This window comes from Balaenoptera musculus, chromosome 2, assembly GCF_009873245.2.
Source record: "Balaenoptera musculus isolate JJ_BM4_2016_0621 chromosome 2, mBalMus1.pri.v3, whole genome shotgun sequence".
In the NCBI taxonomy this organism is placed as follows: domain Eukaryota; kingdom Metazoa; phylum Chordata; class Mammalia; order Artiodactyla; family Balaenopteridae; genus Balaenoptera; species Balaenoptera musculus.
In genome coordinates this window covers 63,603,290-63,624,854 of record NC_045786.1, presented here as the reverse complement: position 1 = coordinate 63,624,854, position 21,565 = coordinate 63,603,290, and the positions used below count along the sequence as shown (strand labels likewise).

The 21,565-nt window shown below is 36.0% G+C and overlaps 1 protein-coding gene across 1 annotated transcript; it reads right to left on the bottom strand.

Annotated features, from left to right (window-relative positions):
• Nucleotides 1–4,356: 4,356 nt before the first annotated feature.
• On the bottom strand, nt 4,357–21,416 carry THAP10 (THAP domain containing 10). The gene is made up of 3 exons (XM_036844578.1): nt 20,936–21,416; nt 6,433–6,580; nt 4,357–6,333 (listed from the first exon to the last, which is right to left on the bottom strand). Exons 1-3 carry the CDS (start codon nt 21,362–21,364, stop codon nt 6,233–6,235), a joined length of 678 nt encoding a protein of 225 aa, XP_036700473.1. The 5' UTR covers nt 21,365–21,416; the 3' UTR covers nt 4,357–6,232.
• Nucleotides 21,417–21,565: the final 149 nt, after the last annotated feature.

Below are 21,565 nucleotides of genomic sequence, written 5' to 3'. Positions count from 1 at the left end.
GATTTTTAAAACTTCACTTTCCAATTATTTATTACCAGTATATAGAAATACAGTTGATTTTTGTACTTTGACTTTATTAACTCAGTTATTGGTTCTAGTAGCTTTCCTGTAGATCCCACAGGCACTTCTATGTATATGATCATGTTATCTATAGAAAAAAAAGAGATTTGTATCTTCCTTTTAAACTGTGCGTTTTCTTTTTTCTTTTTGCCTTTATTGCACTAATTAGGATCTTTAACACAATGTTTTGTTTTGTTTTGTTTTTTTAAACTTTATTTAGTTATTTATTTTTGGCTGTGTTCGGTCTTCGTTTCTGTGCAAGGGCTTTCTCTAGTTGTGGTGAGCGGGGGCCACTCTTCATCGCGGTGCGCGGGCCTCTCACTGTTGAGGCCTCTCTTGTTGCAGAGCACAGGCTCCAGACGCGCAGGCTCAGTAGTTGTGGCTCACGGGCCTAGTTGCTCCGCGGCATGTGGGATCTTCCCAGACCAGGGCTCGAACCCGTGTCCCCTGCATTAGCAGGCAGATTCTCAACCACTGCACCACCAGGGAAGCCCTAGCACAATGTTGAATAAGAATATTGAAGAACGGATACCCTTGCCTTTTTCCTGATTTTAGGGATAAAGCTTTCAGCCCTTGAACATTACCTATGATGTTATTGGTATATACTTCACGGCTGCCATTCATCAGATTGAGAAAATAAGTTCCCTCCTATTCCTAGTTTACTAAGAGTTTTTTTTTTTATCATGAACGGATATTGATTTTTCTCAAATGTTCTTTCTAAATCTAATGAGATGATCATATGATTTGTACCCTTTATTCTCTCTTAATGTGGTGAATTACACTGATTGATTTTTTAAGGTAAAGCTAACCTTGCATTGTTGAGCTAAACTATACTTGGACGTGATGTATTATTCTTGTAATATATTGCAGAATAGGTTTGCTAAAAGTTTGTTAAAGATATTTGTATCTATGTTCAACAAGGGATGTTGGTTTGTAATTTCTTTTCTTATAATGTTTTTGGCCAGTTTTGGTAATAAGAGTGATCCTGAATTCATAACATGAAATGAAAAGTGTTCCCTAGTCCATTTATCTTGAGAGAGCTGTGTAACACTGGCATTTTTTCTTATGTGTTTGATAGAATTTCTAAGTGAAGTCATCTGGGCCTATAATTTTCTTTGCGAAAGGATTATAATTACAAATTCAATTTCTTTAATAGCTATAGAGCTATTCAGATTTTCTGTTTCTTCTTGTGTCCGTTTTGATAGCTTGTCTCTTTTCAGTTCTAGGACTTCCATCTGGTTCTTTTTTTATAGCTTCTTTTTCTCTGCTGAGATTCCCCAACTCTTCATTCAGTACTGCTATATTTTCCTCCTTGAACATATTTATAATAGCTCCTTTAAAGTTTTTGCCTGGTAATCACAACTTCTGGTTATTGTAGGGTTGGTTTCTTTTGATTCCTTTTTGTCTTTATTATGAGTCACACTTTCCAATTTCTGCACATGACTACTAATTTTTAATTTTGCACTGGATATTTTGGATGATAAATTGTTATCTTCTTCCAAAGCATGATGGGTTTTGTTCTAATGGCCAGTTAACTTGGCTGGACCCAAACTCCTGTTTCCACTATGATGGATAGCAGCTAAGCTAAGGCTTCCAACTTATGCTTTCTGCTGGGCCCCTTGAGGTCTCTCCACAACACATATGTGTGTTTCAGTGATTAGTCAAGAATTTGGGTGGAGTTTGTAAGCGGATTTTGGTCCCCCTCCCCGGTGGTTTCTCCTTTTCCATGACTTGCCCCATCACTTTTCATTCTGATAGCCCTTAATTTTCACCTTTGACTCCTGAAGCCAGTAAGACTGCAGCTTTGTGCTTGAGTTCTACAGCCCGTCACAGCATGGAATGGGGAGTGTACTCAGGTGGAAAGGCGCATAGAGGACATCTCACCTACTGCAGTTCAACTCTTTCAAGGTTGCCTTCATGGTCCTACCTGCTTTTGATGCTCCCCAGTCTCTCCAAAGTTGTCTGGTATATTTTTCCCCAGAATGTATACGTGTTATCCATGGGAGGATTAATCTGATACAAGCTTCTTTGCTACTAACAGAGTAGGAACTGCTCTATTTGTTTTCATGAAGAAATTTGGGGAGATTAAAAATAAATGACACCATTCACCACTATCATCTTTCCAGAATTCCCATAGAGGAATATTTTTGACTGACCAAACTTTATATTCACACGCTCTTGACATATCTCTCTTCTCTCACTAAGTCTAATGGTTTTATGTGTGTATCCAATTAAGCTTTTTAAGAATAAGAAAGAAATACTGGCAGATTAGCCAGCCAAGTAATACATTTAAAAAAGAATTTAAGACCAGAATAAGATAAAAAAATGTTTGACTGTGACCTCAAATGTCTTACATGGTATGGTTCTATACATCACTCCAATCTCATCTCTTATCATTCTCTGCCTAGTTCACTATCTCCAGCTACACGTAGCCTTCTTGCTGTTCCTCAAATACCAGAGCACATGCTGTTCCTATCATCTGGAATGCTCTTCCCTGGGATCATTACATGGTTGCTCCTTCTGATCATTCAGGTCTCTGATCATATGTCAAATCTTCAGAGAGGCCTTTTCTGATTACTCTCCCTAAAAGAGCACATGCTCTCCCCCCAGCCCAATTATGCTCTAACATCTTACTCTGCTTATTTTGTTCAAAGGACTAATCACTATCTGAGATTATTCATTCATTTCCTTATTTTTTGTCTGGCTCCCCACTAAAAGGCAAGCACCAAGAGGGCAGAATCTTTGTCTGTCTTGTTCACCAATGTATCCTTAGTGTCTAGGACAGCTGTCTGGCACAGAGTATGTTTAATAAGTATCTATTAAATAAATAAATGAAGAATAATATGGGAGACCCCCCCCCCACTAAACTCATCTGGTAACAAAAGAAATTCAGATAAACAAAAATATGTATGCAAAAAGCAAACAGTAATGTATAAACTATAAGTTCCCTATATTCAATTTAAAATAAAGCCACAGCTTTGGCACAGCAAAGGAAACTATCAACAAAACTAAAAGGCTGCCTACTTAATGGGAGAGGAGATTGGCAAATGATATATCTGATACAGGGTTAATATCCAAAATATAAAAAGAACTCATATAACTCAGCAACATCAAAAAACAAACAACCTGATTGAAAAATGGTCCAAGGATCTGAACAGACATTTTTCCAAAGACATACAGATGGCCAGTAGGCACATGAAAAGATGCTCAACATCACTAATCAACAGGGAAATGCAAATCAAAACTACAGTGAGATATCACCTCACACCTGTCATAATGGCTATTACCAAAAAGACAACAAATAACAAATATTGATGAGGATGTGGAAAAAAGGGAACCTTCATGCACTGTTGATGGGAATGTAAATTGGTGCAGCCACTATGGAAAACAATATGGAAATTCCTCAAAAAATTAAAAATAGAACTACCATATGATCCAAGAATTCTACTCCTGGCTATTTATATGAAGAAAACAAAAACACTAATTACAAAAGATATATGCACCCCTATATTCATTGCAGCATTATCCATTAATAGACAAATGGATGAAGAAAATGTGGTATACACACACACACACACACACACACACACACACACACACACACAATGGATATGCTCGTCCATAAAAAAGAATGAAATCTTGCCATTTTCAGCAACATGGATAGACCTAGAGGGTATTATGCTAAGTGCAATAAATTAAACAGAGAAAGACAAATACTGTATGATTTCACTTATATGTGGAATCTAAAAATAAAACAAATGAACAAACATAACAAAACAGAAACAGAATTACAGATACAGAGAACAAACAGGTGGTTGCCAGAGGGGAGCATGTGGTGGGGGAAGGAGAGAATTGGGTGAGGGAGATTAAGAGGAACAAACTCCCAGTTGCAAAATAAGTCAAGGGTATGAAATGTATGGTGTGGGGAATATAGTCAATAATTACGTAATATCTTTGTTTGGTGAGAGATGGTAACTAGACTTATCCTGGTGATCATTTTGAAATATAGCGAAGTATGGAATCACTATGCTGTGTAACAGGAACTAACATAGTGTTGGAGGTCAATTATACTTCAAAAACAAACAAAAAACACAGAAAAAGAGACCAGATTTGTGGTTATTGGAGGAGCCAGGTCAGGGGAGGGGGAATTGGATGCAGGTGGTCAAAAGGTACAAACTTTCACTTACCAGATAAATAAGTACTAGGGATACAATGTACAACATGATAAATATAATTAGCACTGCTGTATGTTATATATGAAAGTTGTTAAGAGAGTAAATCCTAAGAGTTCTCATCACAAGGAAAAAATTTTTTTCTATTTCTTTAATTTTATATCTATATGAGCTGATGGACAGTCACTAAACTTAATGTGGTAAACATTTCATGATACATATGTCAAACATTATGCTTTACACCTTAAACTTATACAGTGCTATATGCCAATTATATCTCAATAAAACTGGGAAAAAAGCATTGACATGTTAAAAAAAATAGATAAAATAAAATAAAGCCAGTGTTTCATTTTACTTTAGGGCAGTGAAACATTATATAATTCATTATAAAATCATCTGAATCAACCAACCAAATCTAAATTTTCAATTGATAGGAAAAATAAAATTAACTTATTAGTAAAAAAAGAACACAAAGTGCTGTTATGGCTGTCAAAGTTGTTTAACATATAGAAATGAAGTAAACCCATGGCAGTGAAATTTGGGGATGAATGGGCATATAACATTCATTATGATTTGAATTAAGGAGATACACTGTTTCAAAGCTCAAGGGAAAACAGGTACCCCCCCCCCCCGATAATATTTAGTTCCAGAAGATTTATATGCTTAATTTTAAAACACAACATTCTCTTAAAACATTAAATAGTTATCTTAAATTCAAGCCAAACCAGCAATCATCATAATAATAATAATGCTATGTGTTTACGTAATCATTGTTCAGGCTTACACCTTCTATTAATACTTTATTTTATTGTATTTTTAATTAAAATTATACTGTTCAAATTAAGTCAGACATGAAATTAGCTTCGGAAGAAAATCACTTTGGTGTATTATTTAAACCTTTGAGGATAAAATGCATGCAAGTTCTTCCAATCATGCAGAACTAACAGGACATGTGAGATGTAAAATGGACATTTATTTTTATTATTTTCAATACAAGATCAGAGTTATAATAAGTTTCTCAGAAACTACTGTAATAAATTACTTCATGGTACAAAACTGCCATAGAAATTTTCCTGGTGAATGGCAGATGGGGCAGCTAAGTTTCACATGCTTATTTCCCAAAGTGGTACTGGTAGAGGAAAACCTAATTTCTAAAATGGGGATATGTTAGAAATGAAATACTTCTTTTTGCATGATGTTAATAATTTCTATCTAAATTAATCAAACTAATTAATTTGATGTAATGGGAACTGATGCAAACGGATTTCATTATCAAGGTAATCTAAGTATATGAAATTCTATCTCTATTTAAATTGATTCCCTTTGAAATTTTTCTGTAAATGACATAGCTTCACCAGAAATGCTCACAGGAACTGATTCATAGATGTAATAGTATTACAACTGAACAGACTAAAAAATAAATAACATAGAAAATAATAATCAAGGGTAAATGTCCTGGTTCTACCCTCAAATCATTTAGTAGTATCAGACCTAGCTGTGCTCACTGGTATGCTCTTCATCTTCAAATTATTTAGAACAGTGACATTCTAACTCGTGAATGTCAAGTAAGTCCCATATGAGCGTTGCTTCTGAACTAAGCTTAAACAGTCAATGCTTAATCTTGATCTGGCAATGCTGCTATTGTGGTTTTGTTTTATGACTTGATTTGCACCAAAAGTATAAAAAGAAAAAAGAAAAAAAGGTGGAAGTGGGGGGTGGGGAGGTGTAGGCGGGACTACCTTTATTATCTTGGCAGACAGGCAAATTTTTCCCTTAGAGCTAAACAAATTCTGCATACTCAACTGTCAAGTTATCTTGAGGTGAAAGATTTACAAGAGCAAAGAGATAATTATGTGAGCAAAGATTTGAAAACCTAGAGCACATCAAATCATTTGATGTTGCGTTAACAGGTCTCTTCTTTTACCTGTACAGCTATGTAAGACAAATCACTCTGTTCACTCTTGATATCCCAGTCCTCATCTGTTTCTGAGTCACTGGAGTTAAGTGTCAAAGAGAGAGGACGTTCTAGACCACAATTCATCAGTCTGAGTAGTTGCATTACATAGTTGTGTTCCAAACACTTTCACTTTGGTCTGAATACCTGAAGGAGAATAAACACAATTACCTATGAGTTAGAATTTGCTTTTCATATACAAAAGACCAATTCAATTGATCAATCAACTGAAAAGTCAAAACTTACCCACACTGTAGTGAGGGGGTCTCTTCAGAGATATTTGTGCACTTTTGTGCACTGGGCCTTCCTCACAGTGAGTAGGTACTGAAGTGACATCATTAGATAGATTATCAGCATGGACTTGTGTTTGTATAACTTGATTTTCATGTGCAATCTAAAAATATAAATCAGAGGAGAATTATACTGAAGGTAAGGCCTTCTTTATATGGTTTTATCTCCTAAAAGTTACAAACAGTGAAAGAGTATAGATAATACTTTTCAAGGTCACATATTAGGAAGGCTGGAATTTGAACCCAGGCAAGCTGGCTCCATAGTCCAAGTTCTTAAGAAGTCTACTATACTGTCCTTTACTATTTCTAAATCTATTTCTAAGCATTGTGGTCAAGCAGAAATCTATATGCTATTAAGCTATTTGCTGACAACCCATTAAATTTTCCCTAAATCAACAGCTGGAAGAGATAATACTACTAGTACTAAATTATTATAATAGTATTAAATATATCATAGCAAAGCAGTAGCATCGTTCTAGAAAACCTAATCATCAGTTCTTTATACACGACAGAGAAATAATTTAAGATAATATGCTTGAGTGTTTTTATGCTTTCCTGAGAAAAGTTACAACGTGAAATGGAAATTTTGATTTATGGGAGAAGTAAGAGGTAGAAAAGAGGAGAATTTGGATATTCAGAAGGTAATGTAAGACTGAGTACCTGGAAATTATGTGGAAGAGGCTAAGAAAAGATATCTGGAAAATGTAAGAGGGCCTGTGGGAAGAAAAAATAAGTGATAGAGAAATGAAAAAAAGTACTTTGTAATTTTACCTAGGCCACTGAAAAAAATTTTAGCAAGCATCCTTGGTTGCTGTAACACAGGTTATGAATGCCCAAGTTAAAGAAACTTTATGAAGAAACTTTTGTGAAGAGTCCCTTTGTAACATGAAGAATTACACCTAATATTTTTGAGGATTTAAATAAAAATTGAAGTCTTTATCTTTGCGTTTATAGTTATGACTAATTTTGACAGCTAATCTACTTCTACTTTTAAGCCAAGCATTATAAAGGTCTAGAATAAGTATATATTTCTTTACAAAACAGATGTACTCCTGATAAAATGGAGTTTTAGGAATTTATTCAGGCTTTAAAAAATAACTTTTGTTCCCTTTATAACAGTAATACATTGTATCACTGAGGAAAATTTGCAAGATACAGAGAAGCAAAAAGAAAAAAAAATTAGCCGTAATTCCATCATTCATAGCTAACAACTTCATATTTTGGTATCATTTTTGTCTTTTTCTATGTACTTTTTAAAATTGGGAATATATGTTTTATAATCCTGTTTTCTTCTTTAATACATCATGTTTCTATGTTATTAAATATTCTACATATAATTTTTATGGCTGCATAAAATCTACTGTACAGATATACTGTAATTTATTAAAACAATCCATAATATTAGAAATCTTTGAACAAAAATTTTTGTGTATATACACGATTACTTCTTTATATTAAAAATTTAAGAAACAGAATTTCCAGATATGTATTAATCAACTGGAACATGAATCAAAAGAAAATTTTTAGAATGAGGCAGAGAAAGACAAAAGGATGAAGGCTATAGAAAAGGTCATAAGAGATATAGCAGAAAAGATGAAAAAGCATAATATATAATAACAGTTGTAGTCCTAAAGGAAAAGAAAGAAAATGGGACAGAAACAATATTTGAACAAATAACATCTGAGAATTTACCAAAATGAATACAAGGCATTAAGACATGGTTTTACAAAAGTACTAAATGTATTCACTAAAATAAAAACAAAGGAAACCCTATCTATGCATATTACAGTAAAACTGAAAAACAAAGAGAAAAACTTAGGAGGAGCCAGAGGAAAAAAGATACATTGTCTTCAAAGGGGCAACCATAAGACACAGTAAGGCCTAAACTCTTAAGGATACACAAAGATTGAAATAAAAGGGTGTAAAAAAGATGTAATATGCTAACACTAACCTACAGAAAGCTGGTGCTGCTATATCGGTGCTACATAATAACACAGCTTCAAAATATATAACACAAAAATTGTTAGAAGACTAAATATGTAAATTAAAAACCGAGGTGGAAGATTTAAACACACCTCTCTCAGTAACTAATAGGCAGGCAAAGATTCCATAGGGATATAAGAAATTTAAACAACATGATTAATAGACATATATGGAGAATTGTACCCAACTGCAGCACATTCACCTCAAGTGCATATGGAACATTTATAAAAACTGACCTATGTTAGGCCTAATACAGTTTCAATAAATTTCAAAAGATTAAATCCATATGCTCTATATTCTCTGGCCACAGTGTAATTGACCTAGAAGTCTATAACAAAAATATAACTACAAAATACCAGCATGTTTGGAAATTTTAAAATATACTTCTAAGTAACCCATGATAAAATTACAGTGGAAATTAGAAGATATTTTACACTAAATAATAATAAAAATATTCAAAATCTAACACTTGTGGGATTCAGTTAATGTCATGCATAGAAGGGCATATATAGTCTTAAATGTACATAATAGTATAGAAAAAATTAGTCTTAATTTAGATTGCAATTTTAACACCATTCAAAAAATTACTTCACAAAATATTTCTAATATATCTTCATTTCAGGAGTTTTCCCTCAAACAATAAACTCTACTGAATTCTACATTTGGGAAGTAAGCATGTCAAACTTAGCTATCCCATCTGCCATTCACTATGAAAATTCTGGAAATCAATGATCCAATTTAATGCTCAAGAAGTTAAAGAAAGAATGGTAAATAAAAATTGAAAAAGTAGAGACATGAGAGAGTGAACTGTAATGTAAATGATGGACTTCGAGTTATAACGATGTGTCAGTGTAGGCTCATCAGTTGTAACAAATGTACCACTCTGGTGGGGGATGTTGATAATGGAGAAGGCTATGCATGCGTGGGGGCAGGGGGTAATTGGGAAATCCATCTTCTCCTCAATTTTGCGTGAACCTAAAACTTTTCTAAAAAAATAAAGCCTTAAAAAATTTTAAAAAACTATTGGAAATCTTTTAATATGCAGCTCAATGTTCATAGCAGTATTATTTAAAATAGCTAAGACATGGAAGCAACCTAAGGGTCCATCAACAGACGAACGGAAAGGAAGATGTGGCATATAAATATATAACATTTCTCAGCCATAAAAAAAGAATGAAATCTTGCCATTTGCAACAATATGGATGACCCTGAGGGTATTATTCTTAGGGAAATAAGTCAGACAGAGAAAGACAAATACTGTATATTTTCATTTATATGCGGAACCTAAAAAATAAAATAAATGAAGGAATATAACAAAACTGAAACAGATTCGCAGATACAAAGAGCAGACTAGCGGTTACCAGTGGGGAGAGAGGTGGAGGGAGGGGCAAAACAGGGAAAGGGGATTAAGAGGTACAAATTATTGGGAATAAAATAAATAAGATACAGAGGGCAGACAGCAGAAGCAAGAAGAACTACAATCCTGCAGTCTGTGGAACAAAAACCACATTCACAGAAAGATAGACAAGATGAAAAGGCAGAGGGCTATGTACCAGATGAAGGACCAAGATAAAACCCCAGAAAAACAACTAAATGAAGTGGACATAGGCAACCTTCCAGAAAAAGAAATCAGAATAATGATAGTAAAGATGATCCAGGACCTTGGAAAAAGAATGGAGGTAAAGATCGAGAAGGTGCAAGAAACGTTTAACAAAGATCTAGAAGAATTAAAGAACAAACAAACAGAGATGAACAACACAATAACTGAAATGAAAAATACACTAGAAGGAATCAATAGCAGAAGAACTGAGGCAGAAGAACGGATAAGTGACCTGGAAGACAGAATGGTGGAATTCACTGCTGTGAAACAGAATAAAGAAAAAAGAATGAAAAGAAATGAAGACAGCCTAAGAGACCTCTGGGACAATATTAAACGCAACAACATTCGCATTATAAGGGTCCCAGAAGGAGAAGAGAGAGAGAATGGACCCGAGAAAATATTTGAAGAGATTATAGTCGAAAACTTCGCTAACATGGGAAAGGAAATAGCCACCCAAGTCCATGAAGCACAGAGAGTCCATACAGGATAAACCCAAGGAGAAACACGCCGAGACACACAGTAATCAAATTGGCAAAAATTAAAGACACAGAAAAATTATTGAAAGCAGCAAGGGAAAAATGAAAAATAACATACAAGGGAACTCCCATAAGGTTAACAGCTGATTTCTCAGCAGAAACTCTACAAGCCAGAAGGGAGTGGCATGATATACTTAAAGTGATGAAAGGGAAGAACCTACAACCAAGATTACTCTAACTGGCAAGGATCTCATTCAGATTCGATGGAGAAATCAAAAGCTTTACACACAAGCAAAAGCTAGGAGAATTCAGCACCACCAAACCAGCTCTACAACAAACGCTAAAGGAACTTCTCTAAGTGGGAAACACAAGAGAAGGAAAAGACCTACAAAAACAAACCCAAAACAATTAAGAAAATGGTAATAAGAATATACATATCGATAATTACCTTAAACATGAATGGATTAAATGCTCCAACAAAAAGACACAGTCTTGCTGAATGGATACAAAAACAAGACCCATATATATGCTGTCTACAAGAGACCCACTTCAGACCTAGGGACACATACAGACTGAAAGAGAGGGGATGGAAAAAGATATTCCATGCAAATGGAAATCAAAAGAAAGCTGGAGTAGCAATACTCATATCAGATAAAATAGACTTTAAAATAAAGACTGTCACAAGAGACAAGGAAGGACACTACATAATGATCAAGGGATCAATCCAAGAAAAGATATAACAATTATAAATATATATGCACCCAACATAGGAGCACCTCAATACAAAAGGCAACTGCTAACAGCTATAAAAGAGGAGATCGACAGTAACACAATGATAGTGGGGGACTTTAACACCTCACTTACACCAATGGACAGATCATCCAAACAGAAAATTAATAAGGAGACACCAGCGTTAAATGACACAATAGACCAGATAGATTTAATTGATATTTATAGGACATTCCATCCAAAAATAGCAGATTACACTTTCGTCTCAAGTGCGCACGGAACATTCTCCAGGATAGATCACAACTTGGGTCACAAATCAAGCCTCAGTAAATTTAAGAAAATTGAAGTCATATAATGCATCTTTTCTGACCGCAACACTATGAGATTAGAAATCAATTACAACGAAAAAAACGTAAAAAACACAAACACATGGAGGCTAAATAATACGTTACTAAATAAACAAGAGATCACTGAAGAAATCAAAGAGGAAATCAAAAAATACTTAGAGACAAATGACAATGAAAACACGATGTTCCAAAACCTATGGGATGCGGCAAAAGCAGTTCGAAGAGGCAAGTTTATGGCTATACAAGCCTACCTCAAGAAACAAGAAAAACCTCAAATAAACAATCTAACCTTACACCTGAAGGAACTAGAGAAATAAGAACAAACAAAACCCAAAGTTAGCAGAAGGAAAGAAATCATAAAGATCAGAGCAGGAATAAATGAAATAGAAACAAAGAAAACAACAGCAAAGATCAATACAACTTAAAGTTGGTTCTTTGAGAAGATAAACAAAACTGATAAACCCATAGCCAGATTCATCAAGAAAAAGAGGGAGAGGACTCAAATCAATAAAATTAGAAATGAAAAAGGAGAAGTTACAACAGACACTGCAGAAATACAAAGCATCCTAAGAGACTACTACAAGCAACTCTATGCCAATAAAATGGACAACCTGGGAGAAATGCACAAATTCTTAGAAAGGTATAAGCTTCCAAGACTGAACCAGGAAGAAACAGAAAATATGAAAAGACCAATCACAAGTAGTGAAATTGAAACTGTGATTAAAAATCTTCCAATAAACAGAAGTCAAGGACCAGATGGCTTCACAGGTGAATTCTATCAAAATTTAGAGAAGAGCTAACACCCATCCTTCTCAAACTCTTCCAAAAAATTGCAGAGGAAGGAACACTCCCAAACTCATTCTATGAGGCCACCATCACCCTGATACCAAAACCAGACAAAGATACTACCAAAAAAGAAAATTACAGACCAATATTACTGATGAATATAGATGCAAAAATCCTCAACAAAATACTAGCAAACAGAATCCAACAACACATTAAAAGGATAATACACCACGATCAATCTCTTGCATTCCTATACACTAATGATGAAAAATCTGCAAGAGAAATTAAGGAAACATTCCCATTTACCAATGCAACAAAAAGAATAAAATACCTAGGAATAAACCTACCTAGGGAGACAAAAGACCTGTATACAGAAAACTATAAGACACTGATGAAAGAAATTAAAGATGATACCAACAGAGGGAGAGATATACCATATTTTTGGATTGGAAGAATCAATATTGTGAAAATGACTATACTACTCAAAGCAATCTACAGATTCAATGCAATCCTTATCAAATTACCAATGGCATTTTTCATGGAACTAGAACAAAGAATCTTAAAATTTGTATGGAGACACAAAAGACCCCAAATAGCCAAAGCAGTCTTGAGGGAAAGAAACTGAGCTGGAGGAATCAGACTCCCTGACTTCAGACTATATGACAAAGCTACAGTAATCAAGACAATATGGTACTGGCACAAAAACAGAAATATAGATGAGTGGAACAGGATAGAAAGCCCAGAGATAAACCCACGCATCTATGGTCAACTAATCTATGACAGAGGAGGCAAGGATATACAATGGAGAAAAGACATTCTCTTCAATAAGTGGTGCTGGGAAAACTGGACAGCTACATGTAAAAGAATGAAATTAGAATACTCCCTAACACCATACACAAAAATAAACTCCAAATGGATTAAAGACCTATATGTAAGACTGGACACTATAAAACTCTTAGAGGAAAACATGGGACGAACACTCTTTGACATAAATCACAGCAAGATCTTTTTTGATCCACCTCCTAGAGTAATGGAAATAAAAACAAAAATAAACAAATGGGACCTAATAAAGCTTTTACTTTTGCACAGCAAAGGAAACTATAAACAAGACGAGAAGACAACCCTCAGAATGGGAGAAAATATTTGCAAACGAATCAACGGACAAAGGATTAATCTCCAAAATATATAAACAGCTCATGCAGCTCAATATTAAAAAACCAAACAATCCAATCAAAAAACGGGCAGAAGACCTAAATACACATTTCTCCGAAGAAGACCTACAGATGGCCAAGAGGCACATGAAAAGCTGCTCAACGTCACTAATTATTAGAGCAATGCAAATCAAAACTGCAATGAGGTATCACCTCACACCAGTTAGAATGGGCATCATCAGAAAATTTACAAACAATAAATGCTGGAGAGGGCGTGGGGAAAAGGGAACCCTCGTGTACTGTTGGTGGGAATGTAAATTGATACAACCACTATGGAGAACAGTATGGAGGGTCCTTAAAAAACTAAAAATAGAATTAACATATGACCCAGCAATCCCACTACTGGGTATAAACCCAGAGAATACTATAATTCAAAAAGACATATGCACGCCAATGTTCACTGCAGCACTATTTACAATAGCCAGGTCATGGAAACAACCTAAATGCCCATCAAAAGGATAAAGAAGATGTGGTACATATATACAATGGAATATTACTCAGCCATAAAAAGGAACAAAATTGGGTCATTTGTAGAGACGTGGATGGATCTAGAGACTGTCATACAGAGTGAAGTAAGTCAGAAAGAGAAAAACAAATATATGTGGATATATGTGCATATATGTGGAACAGATAAACCGGTTTGCAGGGCAGAAATAGAGACACAGATGTAGAGAACAAACGTATGCACACCAAGGGGGGAAAGCTGTGGGGGGGGGGTGGGGGTGGTGGTGTGATGAATTGGGAGATTGGGATTGACATGTATACACTGATGTGTATAAAATGGACGACTAATAAGAACCTGCTGTAAAAAAAACCAAATAAAATAAAATTCAAAAATTCAAAAATAAATAAATAAATAAATAAGATACAAGGATGTAATGTACAGCACAGGCAATACAGCCAATACTTCATAATAACTTTGTATGGAGTCTAATCTATAAAAATATCGACTATGCTGTACACCTAAAACTAATATAAGTGTAAGTCAACTATACTTCAATTAAAAAGAATACTAGAGGGCTTCCCTGGTGGTGCAGTGGTTGAGAGTCTGCCTGCCAATGCAGCGGACACGGGTTCGAGCCCTGGTCTGGGAAGATCCCACATGCCGCGGAGCAACTGGGCCCGTGAGCCACAACTGCTGAGCCTGCGCGTCTGGAGCCTGTGCTCCCAACAAGAGAGGCCACAATAGTGAGAGGCCCGCGCACCGCGATGAAGAGTGGCCCCCGCTCACCACAACTAGAGAAAGCCCTCGCACAGAAACGAAGACCCAACACAGCCAAAATTAAATAAATAAATAAGTAAATTTAAAAAAAAAAAAGAATACTAGAAGTGTGTTAAAAAAATGTAAGCAGTTGGGCAAAATTTGAAATATTTGGTAATTCAATATTCCGTCTTCACATAAGCAAGTTAGTTATCCTTAAGTTCTCCTTTGTTTGAAATACTACATCTGAATATGTAAAGATATCCTAGTGTTTAAGTGAAGTTTTCACATTTTAACAAGTTTGTTTAATGTGAAAACATATAGGAAAAGGTCTATGTCAATCATTTTAGCTCAGTAATGTATAAATCTAGTGTATCTATTAAAAATCAAAGCTGAACAAAATAATATGAGGGGAAGAAATAATAAATAATAGAAATAAAAAGAAAATAATATCAGAGAGAAGATCAAAAGGCAGAGTTCACTCTTTGAAAAGACTAATAAAAATCGATAAAAAGAATGAAAAAGCAAAAATTACTAACAGATCATAAAGAATTTTAAAAGATAGAGTATCATGAACACTTTTGTGTCAATATGTTTAAAAATCTAGATTAAACTGACAAATTTTTAGAAAAATACAACTTATCAAAATGGATATAGAAACAGAAAAACTCTGAATAACCCCATAACTATTAAAGAAATTGAATCCATCATTAAAAAATCTTCTCATAAGGAAAACTTCAGGACTAGGTGTCTTTTTCAGTGAATTCCACAAAATATTAATATCAAATTTATTAGTGGACATATAATGCCAATTTATATAAACTTTTCCAGAGAATGATGAAAGAGGGGAAAACTCCAAACTGGTCAGCATAATCTTGAAACCAAAACCTGAAAAAGGCATTTCAAGAAAGAACAGCTATAGACCAATTTTGCCTATGAACACATATGCAAAAATCTAAATAGAATGTTAACAAATCAAATTAAACAATACCTAAAAGAATAATACACCTTGGCCAAATTGGGTTTGCTTCAGCCATGCAAGTTTGACTCTATATTTCAAAACCAGGCAATAAAGTTCACCACATTAACAGAATAATAAGCAAAATACGTGATCATTAATAGGTTCAGAAAAAGCATTTGAAAAAATTCAACATCATTTATGATTTAAATCTGTAGCCAAAACTTGGAATAGAGGGGAACATTTCTTTTTATGGTAAGAGCAGCTACCAAAAGAACTATAGCAAAAATCATATCAAATGGTGAAATATTAATGACTTTTCCTTTGAAAATAGGAATGAGAAAAGGATTCCCCATCACTTCTTCTGTTTCCCACGCTGTAATGGAGGTTCTAGCTAGTGCAATAGGAAGAATAAGAAACAAAAGCATAAACATCAAAAACTATATGCATATATTTTTTATACATGTAGAAAATCCAAAAGTATCTGCAAATTATCAGAATTAATAAATGAGTTTAGCAAGGTTTCTGGTTACAAGGTCAACAAAAATCAATTTATCCATATATATTTATAGAAAATAAAATTTTAAATAATACTATTTATAATAGCAAAATCAAATAGGAATAAACCTAATGAAATATGTAGAAGACCTCTATATAGAATGCAATAATGTTTTTAAGAGAAATGTAAAAACCCAAATAAATGGAGGGATACATTATGTTCATGGATTGGAAGAATCAGTATTGTCAATATGCTCTTTCTCCCCACATTCATTTAAAAATTCAATGCACTCTCAGTCAAAATCCCAACAGATAATTTGTGGAAATTGATGAACCAATCCTAAAATACATATGGAAATTTAAAGAGCCCAAAATAGCCAAGACATCCATGAAGATGAACAAGGTAAGAGGAATTAATCAACTGGATATTAATTTGGGGGGGGGGGGCGCTGTACAATGACCATGTGCTTTACTTTATTTCTTCTGCTCTGTGATTTTTAATTTCAATAGTAACCTCCATATAAAGTAAAACTACTTGATTACCTCAACTTTGGTTTAGATTAAGGTCTCATAAAGAATTTTAGCAAGTACATTTAAACTAATACCATAAAACACAATCATTATTGAAAATAAGCATTTGTCAGAAAAATATGCCAACTGGATATTAATTCTTAACATAAGCTATAGTAAAGTATTGTGATAATGGTGTAAAGATAGGCAAACATAAATGGAACAGAATTTTAAAATGTTGAAACAGACTAATGTGTATATGAAAACTTGATTTATGACAAAGCTGACACTGCAGGACAATGAGGAAATGCTAGCCTTTTCAATAAAAGATGCTGAGTCAATCAAGTATCTATATGAGGAAAAAATGAAACAAACTCCACTTCATACACAAAAATCAATTCTGAATGGGTTGTAGATATGAATGTAAAGACTAAAAACAGTAAGTTTATGGAAAACAGCAAAGTAGCATGCTTTAAGCATTAAGTATACAGAAAAAGATGGTTAGGTTGGCCTACATTAAAATTAAGAACTAAGTACACAGAAAAAAAAAAAAAGAAAAGCTCAGTACATCAAAAGACACTATTAAGAGTGAAGAGGAGAAGGTAGTTAAAGCATATTTAACTGACAAAGGACTTGAAGACAGAATTTATTAAGAACTCTATATCAACAAGAAAAAGACAATCCAACAGAAAAATCGGCATATCGCCAAAGAGGCTATCCAAATGTTCAGTTAACATTTGAAAAGTTGTTCCTTACTAATGTCATTTATGAAATGAGAAAGCAAAGTAAACCACCATTACACACCCTTCAAAAAGACTCAATGTGAAAGACCGACAATCCAAGTGTAGGCAAGAATGTGAAACAACGTAAACTCTAATTATGCTTCTAGTAGTGTAAATTAGTACAACTATTTTAGAAAATTATCTGGTATTATTTACTTAAGTTTAATATAATATTATGTCTCAGAAAGTCTAGGTATATATCATCAGAAACGTGTGCACATATGAAAAAGACATGTAGAAGGATGTTTACAGCAGGATTACTTCTAATAGCCCCCAAATGATAACAACCCAAATGTCCAACAACAGAAGAGCTAAAAAATTTTTTTGGTATATTCGTACAATAAACTGCTATATAGTAATGCAAACATATTACTGCTATATGAAACAATATGGATGAATCTTACAAATATAATGTTGAACAAAAAAGCCAGATGCAAGAAATGCCTACAGTACGATTCTACTTACATCAAGTTCAAAAGAAAGCAAACTTGGTTGCTTTGAGGATGGAGGAGGAGCTAGGCTTGGGCTCTTGAGTTGCTACTAATGTTCTAATTCTTTGACCTATAGTAGTTACGCATGTTCAGTTTCTGATAATTTAATGATTTAAGCACTTTCCTGTGTTTTGGTATATTTGAATTAAAGTTTAAAAAATACAGTTGGGTTAGAAAAACAAGGATGCAAAATTAACAGTTAAGGAGAGACAATAATTCTAGCTATACGAAGCAAAACATCAGTGTATGGTGCTCATCAGAAACCCCTTTTTTCCTTGGAGGTGGCCCCTAATCTTTCCTCAAGCTCCCTAAAGATAGGCTACATTCATACTTCTATTTATCTACATATGGCACAAAACACCCAAAACAGTGTTTACAATAGCTCCTCAATAAATATTGTAGAGTGACTGGAAATTTGCTGTTTAGTCAGTTGGTCTTGGAAAGAAAAACAGTGAGTGGGGGAAGGAGTGAAAGGTGGCACAAGTAAACTTTCTTAGAGATGCTACTGGGGTTCTCAATCCAGACCGGCTAAAAATTTATTGCTATCAAGTCTAAGTAAACTTTTTAAACTTTATATAAAGTACTACTGTTAAAACCTACACATAGTTCCCTAATGACTCAGCATGTATATTAATGTAATATGGATTGTTCGAAGTGTTGGCTGGATATATTTACTAATTGGAAAACAGAGTTGGTATCTATTCTAGATTTCTCAATAGTTAGCCTTTGTTGTATTATAAGATCTTTGGTTGTTTTATTAGCCTGGCTTTTCTTCTCGCAATTTTTGATTAGATGGTCGAATTATGAGGAAGAAAAATGGTGTAAGGGTGTGTGTGGCACATGTTTAATATTTACCTCTTTTACTACATATTTATATATATCTATATATAGATGTACATATATGGACTTGGGTAAAGGTTGGCTAGGCAATGATGGTGGATAGATGGTTCAAGGAAGAGGCAGATGTCTTGACTGGTATACAGCTTGGTGAGAAGGGAAACTGGCAGAGAAATGAAATTTTAGTGTACTAAAAAAACTGTTCTCATAGTCACATAATCATTCCACAAATATTTATTGAATTCCTTAAATCTGCAAAATATTGTTCTAGTTGCTGGCAATACAATAGCGAACAAAATCAGATAAGATCCCTACTCTCACAGAGCTTACATTCTAATGTGAGGACAAACATTAAGCAAATTATACAATTATTTCATGACAACTGTGATGAGTGCAACTGAAGTATATGTGCTAATGAAGTGTATGAAGAATGAGAATATATAAGTAGGGAATCAAAAGGGAAGGATGTTTGAGCAGATTTTTAAAGTAAAAGGACTCAATTGATGATGATGGGAAATGGCGGGGCATAATTCCAGGGCAGTACATGAAATAATGGGGAAAAGGATTATTGGTAGGAAAGAATACAGCATGTTCAAAAACTGAAAAGATCAGGGGCTTCCCTGGTGGCACAGTGGTTGAGAATCTGCCTGCCAATGCAGAGGACACGGGTTCGAGCCCTGGTCTGGGAAGATCCCACATGCCGCGGAGCAACTAGGCCCGTGAGCCACAACTACTGAGCCTGCGCGTCTGGAGCTTGTGCTCCGCAACAAAAGAGGCCGCGACACTGAGAGGCCCGCGCACCGCGATGAAGAGTGGCCCCCGCACGCTGCAAGTAGAAAAGGCCCTCGCACAGAAATGAAGACCCAATGCAACCAAAAATAAAATAATTAATTAATTAATTAAAAGAAAAAAAAATTGAAAAGATGAGCATGACTGGTGCACAGTGAGCAACAAGGACGGTGGGCTGGGATAGGACTGGTGTGGTAGGCAGGGGCAAAAAGCACGCAGAGACTTGTACATTGTGTTAATAATATTATTCTTCATCCTAACAATTGCAGGATGTCATTAAAGGGTCTTAAGCATCCACCCCAATGTAGGAAGCAGGTTGGTATGGCAGAAGAATTTCTGTCTGGCAATTAGACCTAGAGAAAACGTTCCTGAGGAAATTAACCTCCTGGACTGGCTTCCCTGCGCATAAATAGTGAGTCTGAACTAGATGAGCACTTAGGTTTCCTTCAGCTCTAAAATTCAACGAATACCTCTATATATTCCAAGCCAAAATGTCAGTTACAAGTCACCTGACTTCTTGGTGAATTCCTCCTATCTCTAAAACTGAACACATTTTAGATCCAATTAAGAGTCATAATTTAATCTATGTTATGGTGATAGGGCTGAAGTTTGACTAACTCAAAGAAGACTGAGAAGTCTTCTTTAAGATGGGAAGTGGGCAAGAAGGCAGTAGTGACCAGATGCAAAATAAGTGTAATCGATGCTTATGAGTATCGAGAAAGTAGGCAGAAGAGAGCAAGACAGGAATGTTCAGTTCATTGGAACGATTTAATTTAAAGGCAGCCAGTCAAGAGGAAGTTTAGGAGTGGGAAGGGACAGTTTATGAGCAAGCCCCATCTTCATCAGCATCTCGTATCCCCCTTCCCCCGCCATTTTGACAGTATAATTGATAATTCCTCAAGCTTATGCAATATGGTATGCAGAAACAGTTTCAAGCACCCCATTCCTTGAGATTTGCTCAAATTAAACGCTTTCTATTTAAAAACTCAGGAGCGGAGAGTGAAGGCGACTCTATAATCTGAAGGACGAGAGAGAGAGACAGACAGAAACAGAGAGGGAGAATGAGAGTGTTTTGGGGAAGAGGAGGTAGAAGAAACTATAATTCCAGAGTGTTAATGCTAAATAGGCTCTTGGAGATCACTGAGTAAACAGAAACCTTCGAGGTGAGGTGACCTTCCCAAGACGACACTAAGTGGAGGAGCCTAGCCACAGACCCAGGGTCCTCCAACGACCCTCGGGGGACTCCTGGGTGGCCCTTTACCTGTGAAGCCGCAGCCCTCTTCCTGGCCCGGAGGAGTGTACAGCAGGCTGGCCCCGGGGCAGCCTCGGGCTGCCTGACTGCCTGGGGCTCGCCTCCCTGCTCGGGGCCGCCCGCCCCGTCTCCCTCTTCTTGCCCCTTAGGTGCCGGGGAGGACACCCGGTGCAGGGTGGGCACGGCGCCCGCCACGAACCTCAGGCGCTGGGAGAAGCGCAGGTTCTTCTGGATAACCGAAGAGACGTCAAAACAGGCGGGAGCAAAGTGGTCGGAGCAGATGACCGAGATGTCATTGCCCTCGTACCAGTCGGCGCGGCGGCCCCGCACGAAGCGGCCCCACAACAGCCGCACGGCCCGGTCCTTGGGGAAGCGGAACAGCGACTTCCCGGACGTGGTGGTGTTGCCGCAGTGGGCGGCCACGCAGCGGGCAGGCATGGCAGCTGACTCCGGGTTGGGAGACGAGAGCCCTCCGCACGGCCGCGCCCCCCCTGAGCACTCACCTGCCGGATTCCGCGTACGCCTTCTCTCCTTCCCCCACCTCCGGCCGCCGGAAGTGCCGAACTGCGGCCCCACCTGGGAAAGTACCCGGCTCTCGGAGATCCTCCTCCTCCCTGCAGCTTCCCCTGAGAGCAGGTG